At 53.2% G+C, this 14,129-nt stretch overlaps 3 protein-coding genes across 3 annotated transcripts; 2 read left to right on the plus strand and 1 right to left on the minus strand.

Annotated features, from left to right (window-relative positions):
* The first annotated feature begins 60 nt into the window (after window positions 1–60).
* LOC130581444 (uncharacterized) lies at window positions 61–2,655 on the plus strand. Its single transcript, XM_057379551.1, has 3 exons — window positions 61–279; window positions 1,184–2,373; window positions 2,577–2,655. The coding sequence occupies exons 2-3, from the start codon at window positions 1,601–1,603 to the stop codon at window positions 2,653–2,655; spliced, it is 852 nt and encodes a 283-aa protein (XP_057235534.1). The 5' UTR covers window positions 61–279; window positions 1,184–1,600.
* On the plus strand, window positions 2,357–5,981 carry LOC130581418 (E3 ubiquitin-protein ligase DTX1-like). The gene is made up of 3 exons (XM_057379520.1): window positions 2,357–4,045; window positions 4,363–4,571; window positions 5,016–5,981. Exons 1-3 carry the CDS (start codon window positions 2,693–2,695, stop codon window positions 5,083–5,085), a joined length of 1,632 nt encoding a protein of 543 aa, XP_057235503.1. The 5' UTR covers window positions 2,357–2,692; the 3' UTR covers window positions 5,086–5,981.
* A 1-nt stretch (window position 5,982) lies between these two features.
* On the minus strand, window positions 5,983–14,123 carry VAT1 (vesicle amine transport 1). The gene is made up of 6 exons (XM_057379521.1): window positions 13,820–14,123; window positions 12,809–13,016; window positions 12,356–12,526; window positions 12,182–12,271; window positions 11,013–11,254; window positions 5,983–10,010 (listed from the first exon to the last, which is right to left on the minus strand). The coding sequence occupies exons 1-6, from the start codon at window positions 14,018–14,020 to the stop codon at window positions 9,909–9,911; spliced, it is 1,014 nt and encodes a 337-aa protein (XP_057235504.1). The 5' UTR covers window positions 14,021–14,123; the 3' UTR covers window positions 5,983–9,908.
* Between the last annotated feature and the right edge of the window lie 6 nt (window positions 14,124–14,129).

A 14,129-nucleotide genomic window follows, 5' to 3' on the forward strand; every position in this document is an offset into this window, starting at 1 on the left:
GCTCCACCATCCCAAGCCCCACCATCCTTGTCCCCTGTCCCGCTGTCCCCTCTCCCATCATTCTCTATCCTGCTGTCCCCAGCCCCACAGCCCCTGTCCCACTGTCCCCAGCCCCACGGCCCCTCTGCTGTCCCTTAGCTGGGCTGGTGCAGGTCTGGGTGGCTTTTCCCACCAGTGGCCCAGAGGATCCTGAAGGTGAAGAACCACGTGCTGGCAGTCGGAAGCACCCGATACCCACTGGAAGTGACCCTGCCCGCGGCAGARCTGAGCCCCAATGAGGTACTGAGGGACTGTCACAGCCCCAGCTGCTCCCACACAGGCTCTGTGCCTGGCAGACAGCTCAGGGAGGGACCTCACTCTCTCCTTTGGTCTTAATTACACTTAAACCCATTTCCATTCATATTCAAATTAAGATTTTCTTTTTCTGTGCTATTGACACAGGGACAGCCAGGCAGGCTGTGTGSTCAGTCATCTGGCATTTGTGCCTGTCAAATGAAGGATAGGCTGGAGAGAACAGGCACTTTCCCCCAGTCCATCTGGTGCCACATGGGGGATCTTGTTAATGCCTCTGCCCTGTCATCAGCTGGACATACAGTGTATTGTTCCTCTCTCCTTCTCAGGAAAGCTTAGGATACAGACRTGCTGGTGTCTAGGAAACACTGGAGAGTTCTTTCCTCTCCTTCCAGTCTCAGGAGACTGTGGCAGTAGTCATGTCTCATGTTTTCGTCTCTGAGCCCCAAAAACAAGGGCATGGGAATTAGCCTGGCCTTGCAGACCTTTTTGCAAGCATTTGGTACCAAAACTGCCTGAAGATCTGCAACTGAAGCTCTGCAGAGGGCRACTGCCTTTGAGAAGCAGAAACAGTAGTGGGTTTCTTGTGTTTGGGCTTTTTGGAGAGCTCCCAGTGTGTAGAAATGTAGCCCTATCTCTGTGCAATTTCCCCTTTTGATTCCTTGTTTGCAGAAGGATTTTGRCAAGYGCACAAAGGCCAAGGAGTTGCTTAWTCTGGGTCTTTTGGTCCTGTSTGTGTCAGRGTCCATCTCTCTTGAAAGTAGGATGTGAGGGAGAGAGGTGGAAGACTCTGTGTCATCTGCCATAATAATGCAGGGGCCAGGTACACTTGCCTTTGGAAGGGGCTGGTTTTGGTCCTTGCTCTCTCACTCCCTTGCTATCTACTTTGCAGATTATCATACGTGCATGCTTGACAATTGACTATGGCAAGCTTCCCACGGGCAAAAGCCTCCTGAAGGCCTTGCACAAAGGCTACAGCAATGTACAGCTCAGCTTTGACTCCAAGAATACACACTGCATAGTCCAAGGACCATTCACYGAGCTGCAGACCTTCAGCAGAGACCTGCTAGGCAGCTTGAACCTCAGGAGCCGAGCCACTGGGGACATCCTGCTACCAGCTTCCAGCCCTGGAAGGGACAAAGAGAGGGGAGTGCAAGTGCCTGATTCCCCTGAGCCAACACAAGAGACAGCAAAGCTGCCAGATTGGGACCAGACCTATGGAACAGCAGCTGAAGTCCCATCACCTCGGAGCCCAGTGGATGGGGAAGCTGTGGAGCTTTTGGGGAAGCTGGAGGACTTTTCCCTAGCGATGGACTCGGACATTTACTTGTACATGCAGAGGTTCTGTGCTGCTGAGTACCAAGGTGTGCTGCAGAGACATCACGTGGATGCGGTGGATGTCAGCGGCGATGGCATTGCCATGTTGTACCTCCAACCTTCTGCAGGTGTGTCTGGGGGCACAGAGGCTCTAAAACAGGCTCACCTGGCCCTGCAGCAGCTCCAGCAGCAGCTGGAGGTGAGTCTGCGCAAGGAGAAGATTGCTAAGGGAGGGCTGGGAGTGGACAGCCAGGCACTCGGGGCTCTGACACGKGAGCTGCAGAAGCTTTATCCCCAGGTGCTCTGCCACGAGGATGTGAAGCAGRTTTATCTGATTGGAAACCTTGTGGATGTGTCCCAGGCCAAGCAGTACCTGCAGGATTCCATCAACAGGAGAGGTGATGCACACATGGCTGACACGCTGAGCAGCTCCCAGCCCTCACACCCCACAACCTCTGCCACCACAGAGGCTGTGCTACACCAAAGTGCCAAAAGTGCCAAAGTGCCTGGGGATATTTCAGCCACAAGACTGAGCCCAGGCAGGCCAGAGCTGAAGGGTGAGTTCAAGCTAGCTGCCAACTTCAGYGCCCTGAAAGGTGACAGGTCTCAGGCTGGCCAGGGCCTCCTGCTGAGTCAGGRCTCTYCACCGGTGGGACAGGTGCAGCTTTYTGRGAAACATTCAGCAGAGATAGATGCTCCTGGTCTGAGTAACCCAAAAGCACTGACCCACCAGTGCCAGCCTCCCAGAGCAAATAAGGTTCTGGGGTCAGGAGCACACCCTAAAGAATGGGACCACGTGGAAGGAGGTGCCAGACTTACAAGACAAAAGGTGCTGCTGCCCTTTGTGAGCAAAGAAAACAGCACTTTTCAACATCCTGAGGACTCCAAAGGCTCAGGTCCCAGTGGGCACCACTCCCTTGCTGGCATTTCCCACACCTGTGATGTGACACGGATCTCTTCTGCTTTAGGTTCCAAACCCTCTTCATCCAAGCCTCTGCTGCGGCGCTCCAACAGCTTCTCTCTACCAAGGTCAAAGGAAAGAAATGATTCCCAAGACAGCAGCAGCAGCAGGCTGAGTGAGGAGATGAGCCTGGACTCTCTGCAGTGGTTTTACCTGAAAGATGTCTACCACRCCACTATTGCTGACCTGTGCAGGGCAGGAGGGGTGCACATCTCAGAGCGCCACACTGGGGACTGCACAGTGCTGACACTGCAGGCAGCAGACACCAGAAGGCTGTTCCAGGCCAAATGGAAGGTGGAAGAGCTGGTGCAGAAGTGCCCTGACTTGGTGTGTCAGAGCCTGAGCTATTCAGAGCTGGCTGTGGATGGTCCAGATGACAGTGCCCTGAGTGAACTGTGCAGCCTCCTTCGAGGAAACTCCCTCCAGGTTGGACTCAGCAAAGACAAGCACAAGCTTCATCTTGCCTGCCCCAAGGACATGCTGCCAGGAGTGACWGAGGCCTTCCACACATTTTCTTCCAGGAGGCTCTGTGCCATGAAGTCTTCATCCCTGTCTCCTGGACCAGAGAGTACAGGGCAATCCAGTGTCATGCAGCCAAGCAGAAGTCAGGACCCAGTGCTGGATGCAGCCCTTCCTGGYAGCCTGAATTCCCAACAGCACCTGAATGTCAGCAATAAAGTAAACTCCACAGATGTGCTCAGGGCTTCCTGCATGCCTGAGGCTGAGGAAAAGAGGTCCCCCAGTCCCTGGAGGGGGCAGGAGGAGCCCAGCGGCCGTGCTGATTCTGGGGCTGGGAGAGGAGGAAGCAGCTTTCTGAGCCTTGGTGCTGGGGATAAGCCGAGTCCTTCTGGTCTGAGGGAGTCCCAGGAACAGCGGAAGACAAAACTGGCTCTGGGGGAGCCTGACACCACCCGACTCAAACGGGTGTTACCAGACAAATTCCAGTTTGGAAGAGACAAGAGCAGAGGAGGCCACAGTGAAGCGATGGGACAGCAGCACAGTCCAGTCCCTGCAGCTGATGGAGCTCCTCACTCCCTGCTCACCTGGCTACCCAGGGCCACGGCTGCTGAGCCACCACCAACTGTGGCCCAACAGGCACCTGCAGCAGAGCCCAGGGCTCAGGGAAGGGCCCAGCTCCCAAGAGACAGGAGCAWTGAGCAGGAGGAGCCTGCCCTCCCATCACAGCCCAGAAGAGACCCCAGCCTTGGACAGGAAAGCAGCACARTCCCTCTGGGCCAGTGTGATGCTTGCCAGGGCTCAGGTGTGACCTGCCAGGGCTCCTGCGGTCACGCCTTGTGCAGGACATGTTTTGCAGCAGACAGCGTGCAGCCAGCTTGCTGCAGATCCTCCTCAGCTGCCCCACRTTGCAAGGTCTTGGGGACATTCAAGATCTCCTCCCTGTCCCAGAGCCTTCCTGGATACTATCGAGACCCAACGCTTCAGGTTGCTTACAGCATCCCTGAYGATGTGCAGGGGGTAGGTACCCACTGCAGGGCTTCCCCATCCCACTGCAGCMCACATGGGGGGGTCTGGCAGGGTGGCTGGGGGCAGAGGAGCAGCCACAGCTCCCTGCCCCACATGCAAAGCAGCAGAGGTGTTGACCTGTGAAAGGCAAAAAGCTCCACACCAGGTTTTTGAGCAGGTTGCTGCTTCTCTGTTTTTGGTTGACAGTGACTATCAGCCCCCGGGCCTGTCGTTATCTGTGTAGTTTTCAAGCTAGACAAAACCTTAGAAATCCCCTCAGAGACACAGCACTCCAGCCATTGTTTAAAATGTCTTCTTCCTGTTCCAAGGTTGGGGACCCTCACCCAGGACAGCCTTACAAAGGGGGGGATTTTTGTGCCTTCCTGCCTGACAACAGGGAAGGGAGGAAGACAGCAATGCTGCTGAAGAAAGCGTTCGAACGTGGGCTGACATTCCAGATCAAGTCCTGCAATGGAGAGGAAAGAGTGACATGGGGCCTTATCCCACACAAAACCTCCTGGGATGGAGGCAAAGCCAGGTATGGCGCAGCTCATCCTAAGTTTCTGGGTCGGGTTATTTGTGTTTTTGCAATTGGGGGAGGAGAATCACGGGCTCCAGCTTAACAAATCCTGGCAGGGCTGGCTCTTCCACCCTCCCACGGTGGCAGAGTTGGTGCCTCCCTTTGCTTCAGCTTGCAGGGCAGCCCTGGCAYTCTCCAGCTGCAGCAAAAGCCCTTGCCCATCCCACACTCATAAGTGGTGTGGCAATCCATAAGCTCCTCCTGGATAAAAATTCTGGGCCCTGTTCACTTTGCCAGGACAGCGCTGAGTCCAAGCTGTGCCTGCAGGCAGCAGGACATCCCAGGASCTGCACTTCCACTCTCAGCCCCTGCTGAAAGCTTGGGGCCAAAATAAAGTGCTGCTTCCCACTGTGGTTTTGGCACATCAGCAGGATTTACAGTGCTGCCCTCTCTGCCCCACAGGAATGGCTACCCCGATGCCCAGTATCTCCGGGAGGTTGGCACAGTTCTGAAGAAACTGGGTGTTGTGTGATTCTCCCACAGCCTGTGGCTTCCCTTCCTGCTGAGAAAACTGCAGCTTAACAGAGCCAGCTCAGCAAAACGCGGGTGTTGGAAATCTGCACCTTAGCAAACAGCAGCACCTCCATCCCTGCCCCCTGCAGGCCTCAGTGTGGATCCGTGCTTCCCAGAAATCCCAGMTCCTCTTGGATGCTGTCCTGCCAGCCAGTTACAGGTTGGAGTTACAACAATAACAACAGTTGAAATAAGTTACAGCTTATTTCAGCTGATTCTAGGCTCAGCCCCATGTGGCTTTCAGCAGGACGCAAACCCAGGCAGGGCTCTGCACCAAATCAAGCCCCAGCTTCTGGAAGTCTCTTCCACCTCCTGCCACTGCAGGTTCCAGCTCTGCTGCCAGAGCCCGGGCTAGATATGAACYGTCATTAATGTCAGCTCTTCACATTGACAGTTCAGGCCTCAGCAGACAGCCCCATGCTCCAGCACCTGCTCTGAGGCCAGCAGGTGTCCTGGTGCTCCCTTGGGGAGAACATTAACAGCTTTCASTGCCCACAACAGCTGCCTCCCAGGGACAGTTTCTGACTGAAGATACACAAATAAACAGGATTTATTCAYGTGTTTGGGAGTGGCTGTTCATGCCTTGCCTTACCCTCAGCCCAGGCACCCACTTCAGTCCCAGCTGGTTGCTGAGACACCCAGACACAAAGCACAGAGCCCAGATAAGGGCTGTGCAAACAAAAATCACCTTCCACGAGGAAGGGTGTTAGTAACAACACTCGAGACAACAATTAACAGCTGTCCTTGAGAGCAGAGGCATCTCCTCATGCTGGGAGTGCTACACTCTGCCAACTGAACCTGCCCAGAGCTGTGGGCAGAGGGCTCCTGACAACAGAAATCCCAGCAACGTACTGTGGAAGGTTTTGTTAYGCTTTAATTACCATTTGAAACACATAAGGCATATGGTAACATTTGACAGAGGAGCAGTACACATTGTAGTCATGTAAACAGCAGTGGCACGGTTGTTTTCTGTCCAACTTGGTTACACACAGTAAGCGAAATATATTTTTGAAACAAAAGATTTGCTGTCTGTAGGATGAGCATCACTCCTATCACATATCTGCAAATCAACACAATTCAGACCAGACCATATGCTGTAAGAGGCTCACTCAGAGTCTAACACATTTCACATCATGCTCATGTACTACTTGCCAATAACACTTTGCCATCACAAGGGCTCAGCACACCAGAGACTTCAGGCAACAGGAGTGGTTTAACACCTATGATAGCAGCTGGCAGCAGGCCAGGATCCTGCACTAGCTGAAGCCCGACACACACAGTGCTTCTTACTTCTCCCTGGCCAATCGATTCTAGTCTAACACGGGTGTCTGAAACAAAACACAAAGCTGAACTCCTTCCCAGAGCACTTGGCAGGGCCACACTCCTCTGCGCAAGCGCAGGCCACCTGTGCTCCCTTCCCCTCCTGCAGTCAGCTTGCAACACAAGTGAGCTTCAGAGAAATCAAAGAGTCAAAAATGTGGCAACCACTGCCTGGTGATAGCGAAGGAGTTGCACTTTGGCCAAGAGCAGCAGCACCAGGCTGGGAGGCCACTACAGCAATGACAGGAGAGGCACTCACACTGGCCCCCCATAGCAGCCAGGGCTGTGGACACCTCCCCTGCTCAGCAACTCCTCACACTTCCACCTGGACTCCTCATGGCACAACCTTTGAGTCAGACAATCAGTAAAAATAAACGTTAAATTGCACTTCTGCAATGGCACACAGGATTAAGCACAGGAATCTCCCAGTTCCTCAGTAGCACAACTTTGCCCTAAACAAGCAACACTGAATGGAATGATTTTTATCCTAGGGTTTCGTTTTGGTTTTTTTGCTTTGGTCCTTAGTATACAAACCGGCTGGTTAACTTGATTAAGACACTTGAAGTTGTTTTGACATAGGTTCTATACTTCCTGGCCCAAAAAAAAAAAAAAAAAAAAGTAAAAAACCAAAACACAACCAACCACACCCACCTAGAGCAGAGCATTGAGCAGGGGCGGAGGATTGCAAAATTACATTTAAGCTTGGTCTTTCTGTAGAAAACACTTGCTACCAAGAGACACAAATTAGCCAGTGCTGAGCTCTAACTGGCAGTAGCTGCTTGGCATTCCTGCCTTGATAAGGACTTCAGGAATTTCTCRGTAGAAGATATGAGCAGCTACCCGAAGAGAGCCAGGAGCTGGGATTGTTTTCAGAGAGCCAAGGCTGGAGCAGCTGATAAAGCCTCACTTGAGGCTCACTCTGGAGCCAAACAACTGCCCTGGGGGAGACAAGGGCTTTACAACAGATCTTATGGATTGGGGAGTACAGAACCACCAGGTCAGCCCTGGGAAGGCTGCAACACCTGGGGAGAGAACAGCTAATTCAGGGAAAGTCTAACGACATCACCAGCGTTCACAAAACAGAGCTAATAAGAGTCAAAACAGGGTTTTGGCAATACTTTGAAAGGCCAGAATGGAAAAAGGCCCCAGTGACTTGCCASTCATGTGGCAGAAGGCACCGAGATGCTGTTCCTGGGGCACACCAGGAGGCAGSAGGTCAGGGGGTCGGGTGGGAAGCTGTGAGTGACCGCCTGACCCAAGGCCATCCACGTAAGGCACTGAGCACGTGCTCGGCTCAGAGTGAAGCAGGGAGAGGATGTCACCATCAAACACACCAGGACAGTATTTTCCTTTTACAACTGTGCAGAACTGGAAGATGTGTGGGGCAGGATGCCCTGTCATCAAGGTGAAGTCCAGTTTCTCAGAGGAACAGGTCCAGACTTTCCATTTCAGCAATTTAGACTGTCCTTCTGTTTTCACACCTGGTAAAGCAGCATTAGACACTGTTGGATTTAATCTAAACCAGCAYGACAGGGCAGGCTGAAATAAGCAGCAAGATTTTGGATTCAGAAAGGTAAAAAGTTGTGCTTGTGAATTCCATCAGCCCGTGTTTATGAAGTTCAAGAGATGAACTGACAAGGATCTGTGAGAGGGCTCCGGCACGCCTCTGAGGTTGYAGGGAACAGAGATGTTGCAATATTTAAAGTTAGCCAGGGCAAGGCCCCTGGAGGCTGTGCCTGKGCATTTCTAAAGAACTCTGGACTGAGCCAAAGCACCTGAACTACAAACTGCACTGATAGAGAGGAGGCCCACTGGAGCAGGCTGAGGAAAAAGCCCCAGAGGAAGCCCAGCCCAGAAGGTGCCTGCCCTCTGTGGGCCCTGGACCCTCCCTGTGGGCTGGTTAAGCAGGATTCTAGGCTCAAGGTGTTGCTTCTGGAGCCTGAGCTCTTCCACAATGGGCAGTTCTTCTTGGTGCTCCTGGGTTTACCATTTCCAATCCAAAATGAAGCCCAAAACCTGCCACACCTACAGTCCATGACAAGTAAGCACCAAAAGCACCAGAGCTGCCTAGGGCTGCAAGCAGGGGCCAGGGGGAAAGACAGCATTACCCAGGACTCAAGGTGCTCAGGAACTGGGCTTGCATGGATACACAGCTCTGTTTCCAAATGCACAGAAGGAAAGAAAAGCAGAAGAGAAAGTTCTGCAATAGGAGAAGCACCCCAGGCAGCTCCTAAAGCCTCAGTGCTGSAGCCCCAAGACACAGATTCAGGGACAAAAAAGCCCTACTGCAGCAAGTAAGCCAGGACACAATGGAAAACTGCCCTGAGTGTGCAGGTCAAGAGGCTTGGCACACAGCAGGGCTGTTCATCATCTGACTGCTACCCTGGCAACAGCTTTGCTGGCCAGTGTGCCACAGGGAGAGCCAGCCCRGGCCACTGGGCAGCCAGCCCACAGGAGCAGCTCCTGAAAGTTCCTTCCCAAACTACAACACCTCCTCAGTGCACGGGGCACAGCACAAAGCATTAACAGGGATTATTTTGTTTCTACCTCGATGAAGTTCAACTCAATACTGCAGCCCTTGGAAACACAAACACAAGGGTGAAGCCCTGACAATAACAACTTGGAGCCCAATGTAATAAAGCACAGAGCCAACATCAATTATTCCAGTCGTTTGAGACACAGTCGAGTCCTTATGGTCTCTAAGAGTCAGACACCGTTCAGGTCTCTCTACGCAATTTGGAAATAGAAAATGGACAAGATCAGGTTACTTAATTGAAACTTTTYTTCTGTAGTCAGATGTAGCCCAGCCTGTCAGGGTATTTACTGACTGCACAGAGAGTATGATATRCCACAGACTCCAGATTGCCAGGATGGTCAAGGCAAAGACAACAGGAGCTGTTACCACCTGACTGTGTTAGTGGYTACAAAAAGCAGAGGGAACAGAGCTGGGTTAGTGTGAGCAGAGAGAACCCCCTGCTCAAATTAAACCAGGCCAGCTGTGGTTTTCCTTTGGAAACATCCCACATTTGGCCAACCCTCTGCTGAACGGGGCTTCCCAAGGGTGACAGAGCAAACGCCTCGGGAGGGCTCAGTTTCTGCACAGACATTTGGCAGTTGTTGCAGCACATTGCGCCATGAGTTTACAGCGACAGGCTGTGCAGTTGTTAGTCACCAACTGCTTGCAAGCTTCAGCCTCACTGCCAGGGAAAAATAAGGTTAGTGTGGAAAATCAGTAAGGAAAAGAGTGATTAGAAAGCAGTGTGAAATAAACAGGCTTCAAAAGAGAGAGCAGGAGGCATATCTGGCAAAGGGTCAGTCACAACAAGAGCATGCAAACCTCATCTGAAYGATAACCATGATGTTCTTGTACTGGTGAAAGATGGAGGATACTGATCTGTCCATTTCCAGGTCCCAAAGAGATCAGGGAGTTAAACCATGAATTCATAATCTGCATACATCTCCTTAGTTCTCTGCTTTTTTAGGTTCTTCCTTGGGTGCTTCAGGAACCAAGATGACTTTTCCAACATTCTTCTTTTCTTGCATCTGCCTCATAGCATCTGCCACCTGAGAAAGGAAAKGAGTCTGGTAAGACCTCCACCCACTGTAGAGCGTGTCCATGCCCTTCCTGGGCTTCCCAAACCCCCCAGCCCAGTCTGAGGGATGGCTGGCAGGCAGATTTCCCAGCAGTTCAAGCAAGTCCCAAGCATTCAGGAGTCTCTGCACAGGTGTGTTGTGAACTTAACAGGCCCATAGGAAATTATCCTCAAGAATTCACACAAACCCTAACACACACAAGGATGCCCTGCTCATACAAATATGGAAGTGCAGTGTGTGTCAACACAGCTTCCTCTCCAAAGGGAGGGGAGCTGCAGGAACCTGGCCATCTGCCAGGAGAGCAAAGCCTCTACCAGCCACACAAAACAATGTATGCACAGAATTATATMATCATTATCATTATTTTTAAGTACCTGGGCCAGGCCTGGAATCAAAGTTTTCCTTAAGCCTTTGCATCAGACTTATTCTCAGGTTTGAACACAGATCATCACTAAATTCTTTGCTCCCCTGCAGCAAGTCCTGCCCCAGMACAGGATTTCCAAGGGAAGAGCCTGGCTCTGCCTGGGCACATCGATGCAATAACCCTGAATGAAGCAGAGCTGCTGGAAAACCTGCTGCTCCCTTCCAGCATCATTCTGCTTCACTGCCTGGGCTCTTCTGCACTCTTGGAAGAGCAACAACAATGTTCCCATCTGTCTGCTTAATTACAGRGTACAGACTACCCAGGGCATCCTCCAGACTGATGCATAACCCKCCCCTTCCTGGCTGCTGCTGCCCACGGAGCACAGCCGAGCACCTGCCCTGCTCCACAGGGACACTGTCTGGCATTGCCCAGCCCTGTGCACTGGAGCAGAACAGCCCAGCCACTTTACTCAGCCTTAATATTTTAAAAGGAAGAAGGCACTGACTGTCTGAGAACATACAGTTATTAGATATTTTCAACATTTCAGCCCCCGTGAACGRGGTGCTCTCTCTGTACCACAGCCAGCCTTTAAGTTAGCTCAGACTCACCTGATCAAAGGGCCATACAGAGTCTATTTTGGGCTTGATTTTGCCTTGACTGTACAGGTTAACCAGCTTGGTTACAACACCTCTGATAAGCTCTGTTTCTTCATCCATGTATCCAAGGTGGTAGCCACACACAGCCTTGTTCTGGTGCAGGATCTGCAAAGCAGTGATGCTGAACTGGTTCCACCAGGTTTTAGCCATGGCCATGAGGTTCCTCTTCTGCCCAGTGACCAGGTTTGCTACACCTGAAAAGAAGAAAAGCCACAGGTAAGCTGGAACACRACACAAGAGGCAGTGGGCATCCCATGGGACAGCTCAGACCACACACAGGGAACARCCACTCGACAGAGATGAGATCTAGATCACAGCAGAACCTGCCCAGTTCACCTTCAATGGAAACAGGCACCTGCCTCAGCCTCAGGATATGTGGAATTTGGATTATCAGCACTCATATGGCAAAAATGAAGAACAGCTACTCTCTTTGGCCCTCCTAAGGCAGCAGTCAAGCAGCACCGCAGCCAGACTGGAGTGCTGGAGAGGTAAGAAAGGGTTACAAGTGACACCCAGCCAGGCTGGCAGGACAGCTYTCCCCTTCTCCTACAGCCCTGCTTCTTCAGGAGAATCACACACTGCAGTGGCTGGGACAAGCAAAGCAGCACACTGCTGCAAGTGTCTGGAATCCCACGGGGGGTTGTGTGAGGGCTTTGTCTATGGGACAAAATCACAGTGTTCCAGGGCTGGGGAATGGAGAGATAAGTATTCAGCAGCCTCAAACCTCATCACCCACACATCCTCTAAAAGAAAAGCAGGGCTGTGCATTAACTCAGCCTAGACAAAGCAGCTGCACCAATATTCCTCCATGGGGACATTCCAACTTCCCTGCAGGCACCAGAGAGATTTCACCCCAGAGGGAAGAGCCTTGGAGCCTGTGACCACAGCTCTGGGGACAAGAAACAAATCTCCCTCCCCTCWGCATCTCACCAAGGCAAAGCATCCTGAAAACCTTCATGATGAACAACAGAGCTACAGCACACAGTGCAGTCAGGAACAGTGATGGGATGTTCTCTGACAGCCATGCACCCTGACAAGGAGCATTCCTGTGTGGATCCCACTCCATCATCCCACAGTCCCCCCGTGCAGGTGCTCTGCTCAGGCACTCTGCTCACACTCACCATAAATTATGATTTTGCCCATGGGCTTTAACAGGTTAAACGCTTTGGCTGTATCAGATCCTCCCAGTGGGTCCAGGACAATGTCAACACCTGGAGAGGGAATCAGAAGTAAATAAAAGTTTCTTTGACATTGAAAGAAATGCCAGGCAGYTGCCAAAGTCCTCCACATCATACCTTTGGGAGAGATTTTTCGGATYTCCTCTGCATAATCCATGGTTCGGTAGTCAATGGGGTGAGCAACTCCGCTCTCCTTGAGTAAATCATGCTTGGGGGCAGATGCTGTGCCAAAAATGGTGACATTTTCTACAGTCTTGCACAGCTGGATGGCAGCAGTTCCCACACCACCTGAAAAGCAGCAGAAGCAAAGAGGCCCAGGGGTCAGAAAAACCTCTGAACAGGTGAATTATCCCTGCCTGTACCAATCACACAGCACAGCAGCCTCTGGAATAGAGGCTCTGCCTGGTGAGGTTGGTGCTGGGTACACTGGGAGAGACTGACCCCAGCAACATTTTGTCAGTCCAGCCCCATTCTGATCATTTCCTCACCCATTTATTCAAAATTATTATTATTATTCAAAAGCTGTGTGGTGAAACCAGGACTCTCAGCATGCTCTGAAGAACTATTTACCTGCAGCCATGTGGATGAGGACACTCTGGTTGGGTCTCAGGTTCCCAAAGTCGAACAGAATCATGTAGGCAGTGATGTAGTTAACAAGAAGAGCAGCTGCTTCCTCGAAGCTCATCCCCTCAGGCATTGGGAAAGTCTGACTGACCGGCACATTGACGACTTCTTGCCAGAGCCCCGACCTAGCCAGGATCATTACCTTGTCGCCAACCTAAAACCAGASGACAAGGTGGTCTGAAACCAACCCCAGGCTAGCAGAAGCCATCACAGCCTYGCCCTTGGGGTGTCAGAGATAGTGCATGCACATTGCTCTCTGTGCAAAGGTCTGCAGGGACTGCAGCACCCCTGGACCCTGCACCCTGCTCTTTGGGAGAGTGCAGCACAGCACCTCTCACCACACACCTGGGTACCTGCCAGGAACCTCAGACCACAGGCGCTCCAGGCTCTTTGTGGATACCCAAACCCAAACTGTGGTTGCCCAAACCAACCACTGGATTCCTGTTGGATCCACACCAAGGCAAGAGGGATGAGGATCATGTCCTGCCCTCCTTGCCCAAGCTGGGCGCAGGAGTCAAAACACCAAAGAACCGCTGCTCGTTACAGGGAGGCAGAAGCCTTTGGGAAGTGTTTAGCAGCACCAATCATGGAACATGCATGTCCARCCTCAGGGAAACCTCCCGGCTCTAAGGCACACGGCCGTCCCAGCTCCGCCCCGTCGGGTGGCAGCGCTCCCGTGGTCCCGGAGCAGCAGGGCCGGCCCGGGGATTCCTGCCCGCCCTTCCCCTTTGTCCAGTCCCTTTGTCCACCGCCCGGTCACCGCGGGATCGGACGGGCCCCCAGCGGGGGCTGAGCGCTGCCGGGGCGGGACGGGTCCCGGGACCGCCACCAGCGCCGGTGGAGCGGCCGGGGCTGCTGGTACCGGGCCCTCCCGGGGGCGGAGGCGGTCGGGTTCGCACCTCCGGAGCGGTTCGGAGCCCCCAGCGCTGCGGGAGCACCGGACCGGGCCRCCCTCACCTGTCGGTCGCGGACTCCGTCGCCGAGGGCGCGGACGGTGCCGGCGCACTCCATGCCGGGGCAGAAGGGCGGCGCCGCCGGTATCCGGTCRTACACACCCTGCCGGGCCATCAGGTCAGCGAAATTGAGGCCGCAGGCGTGGACGGTCACCGACACCTCTCCGGGCCCGGGGTCGGCGCCGCGCCGCGCYTGCACCTTCATCTTGTCGTAGCCGCCGAAGCCCGTCAGCACCAGCGCCCGGTGCTCGGCCGCCTCCCCGCCGCCCGTCTGCGGCTCGGGGCCGGGGGCCGGCTCGGGGGCGGCGGAGGCC

This window comes from Malurus melanocephalus, unplaced genomic scaffold (genome assembly GCF_030028575.1).
Source record: "Malurus melanocephalus ecotype Western Australia unplaced genomic scaffold, MMel_1.1 scaffold_411, whole genome shotgun sequence".
In the NCBI taxonomy this organism is placed as follows: domain Eukaryota; kingdom Metazoa; phylum Chordata; class Aves; order Passeriformes; family Maluridae; genus Malurus; species Malurus melanocephalus.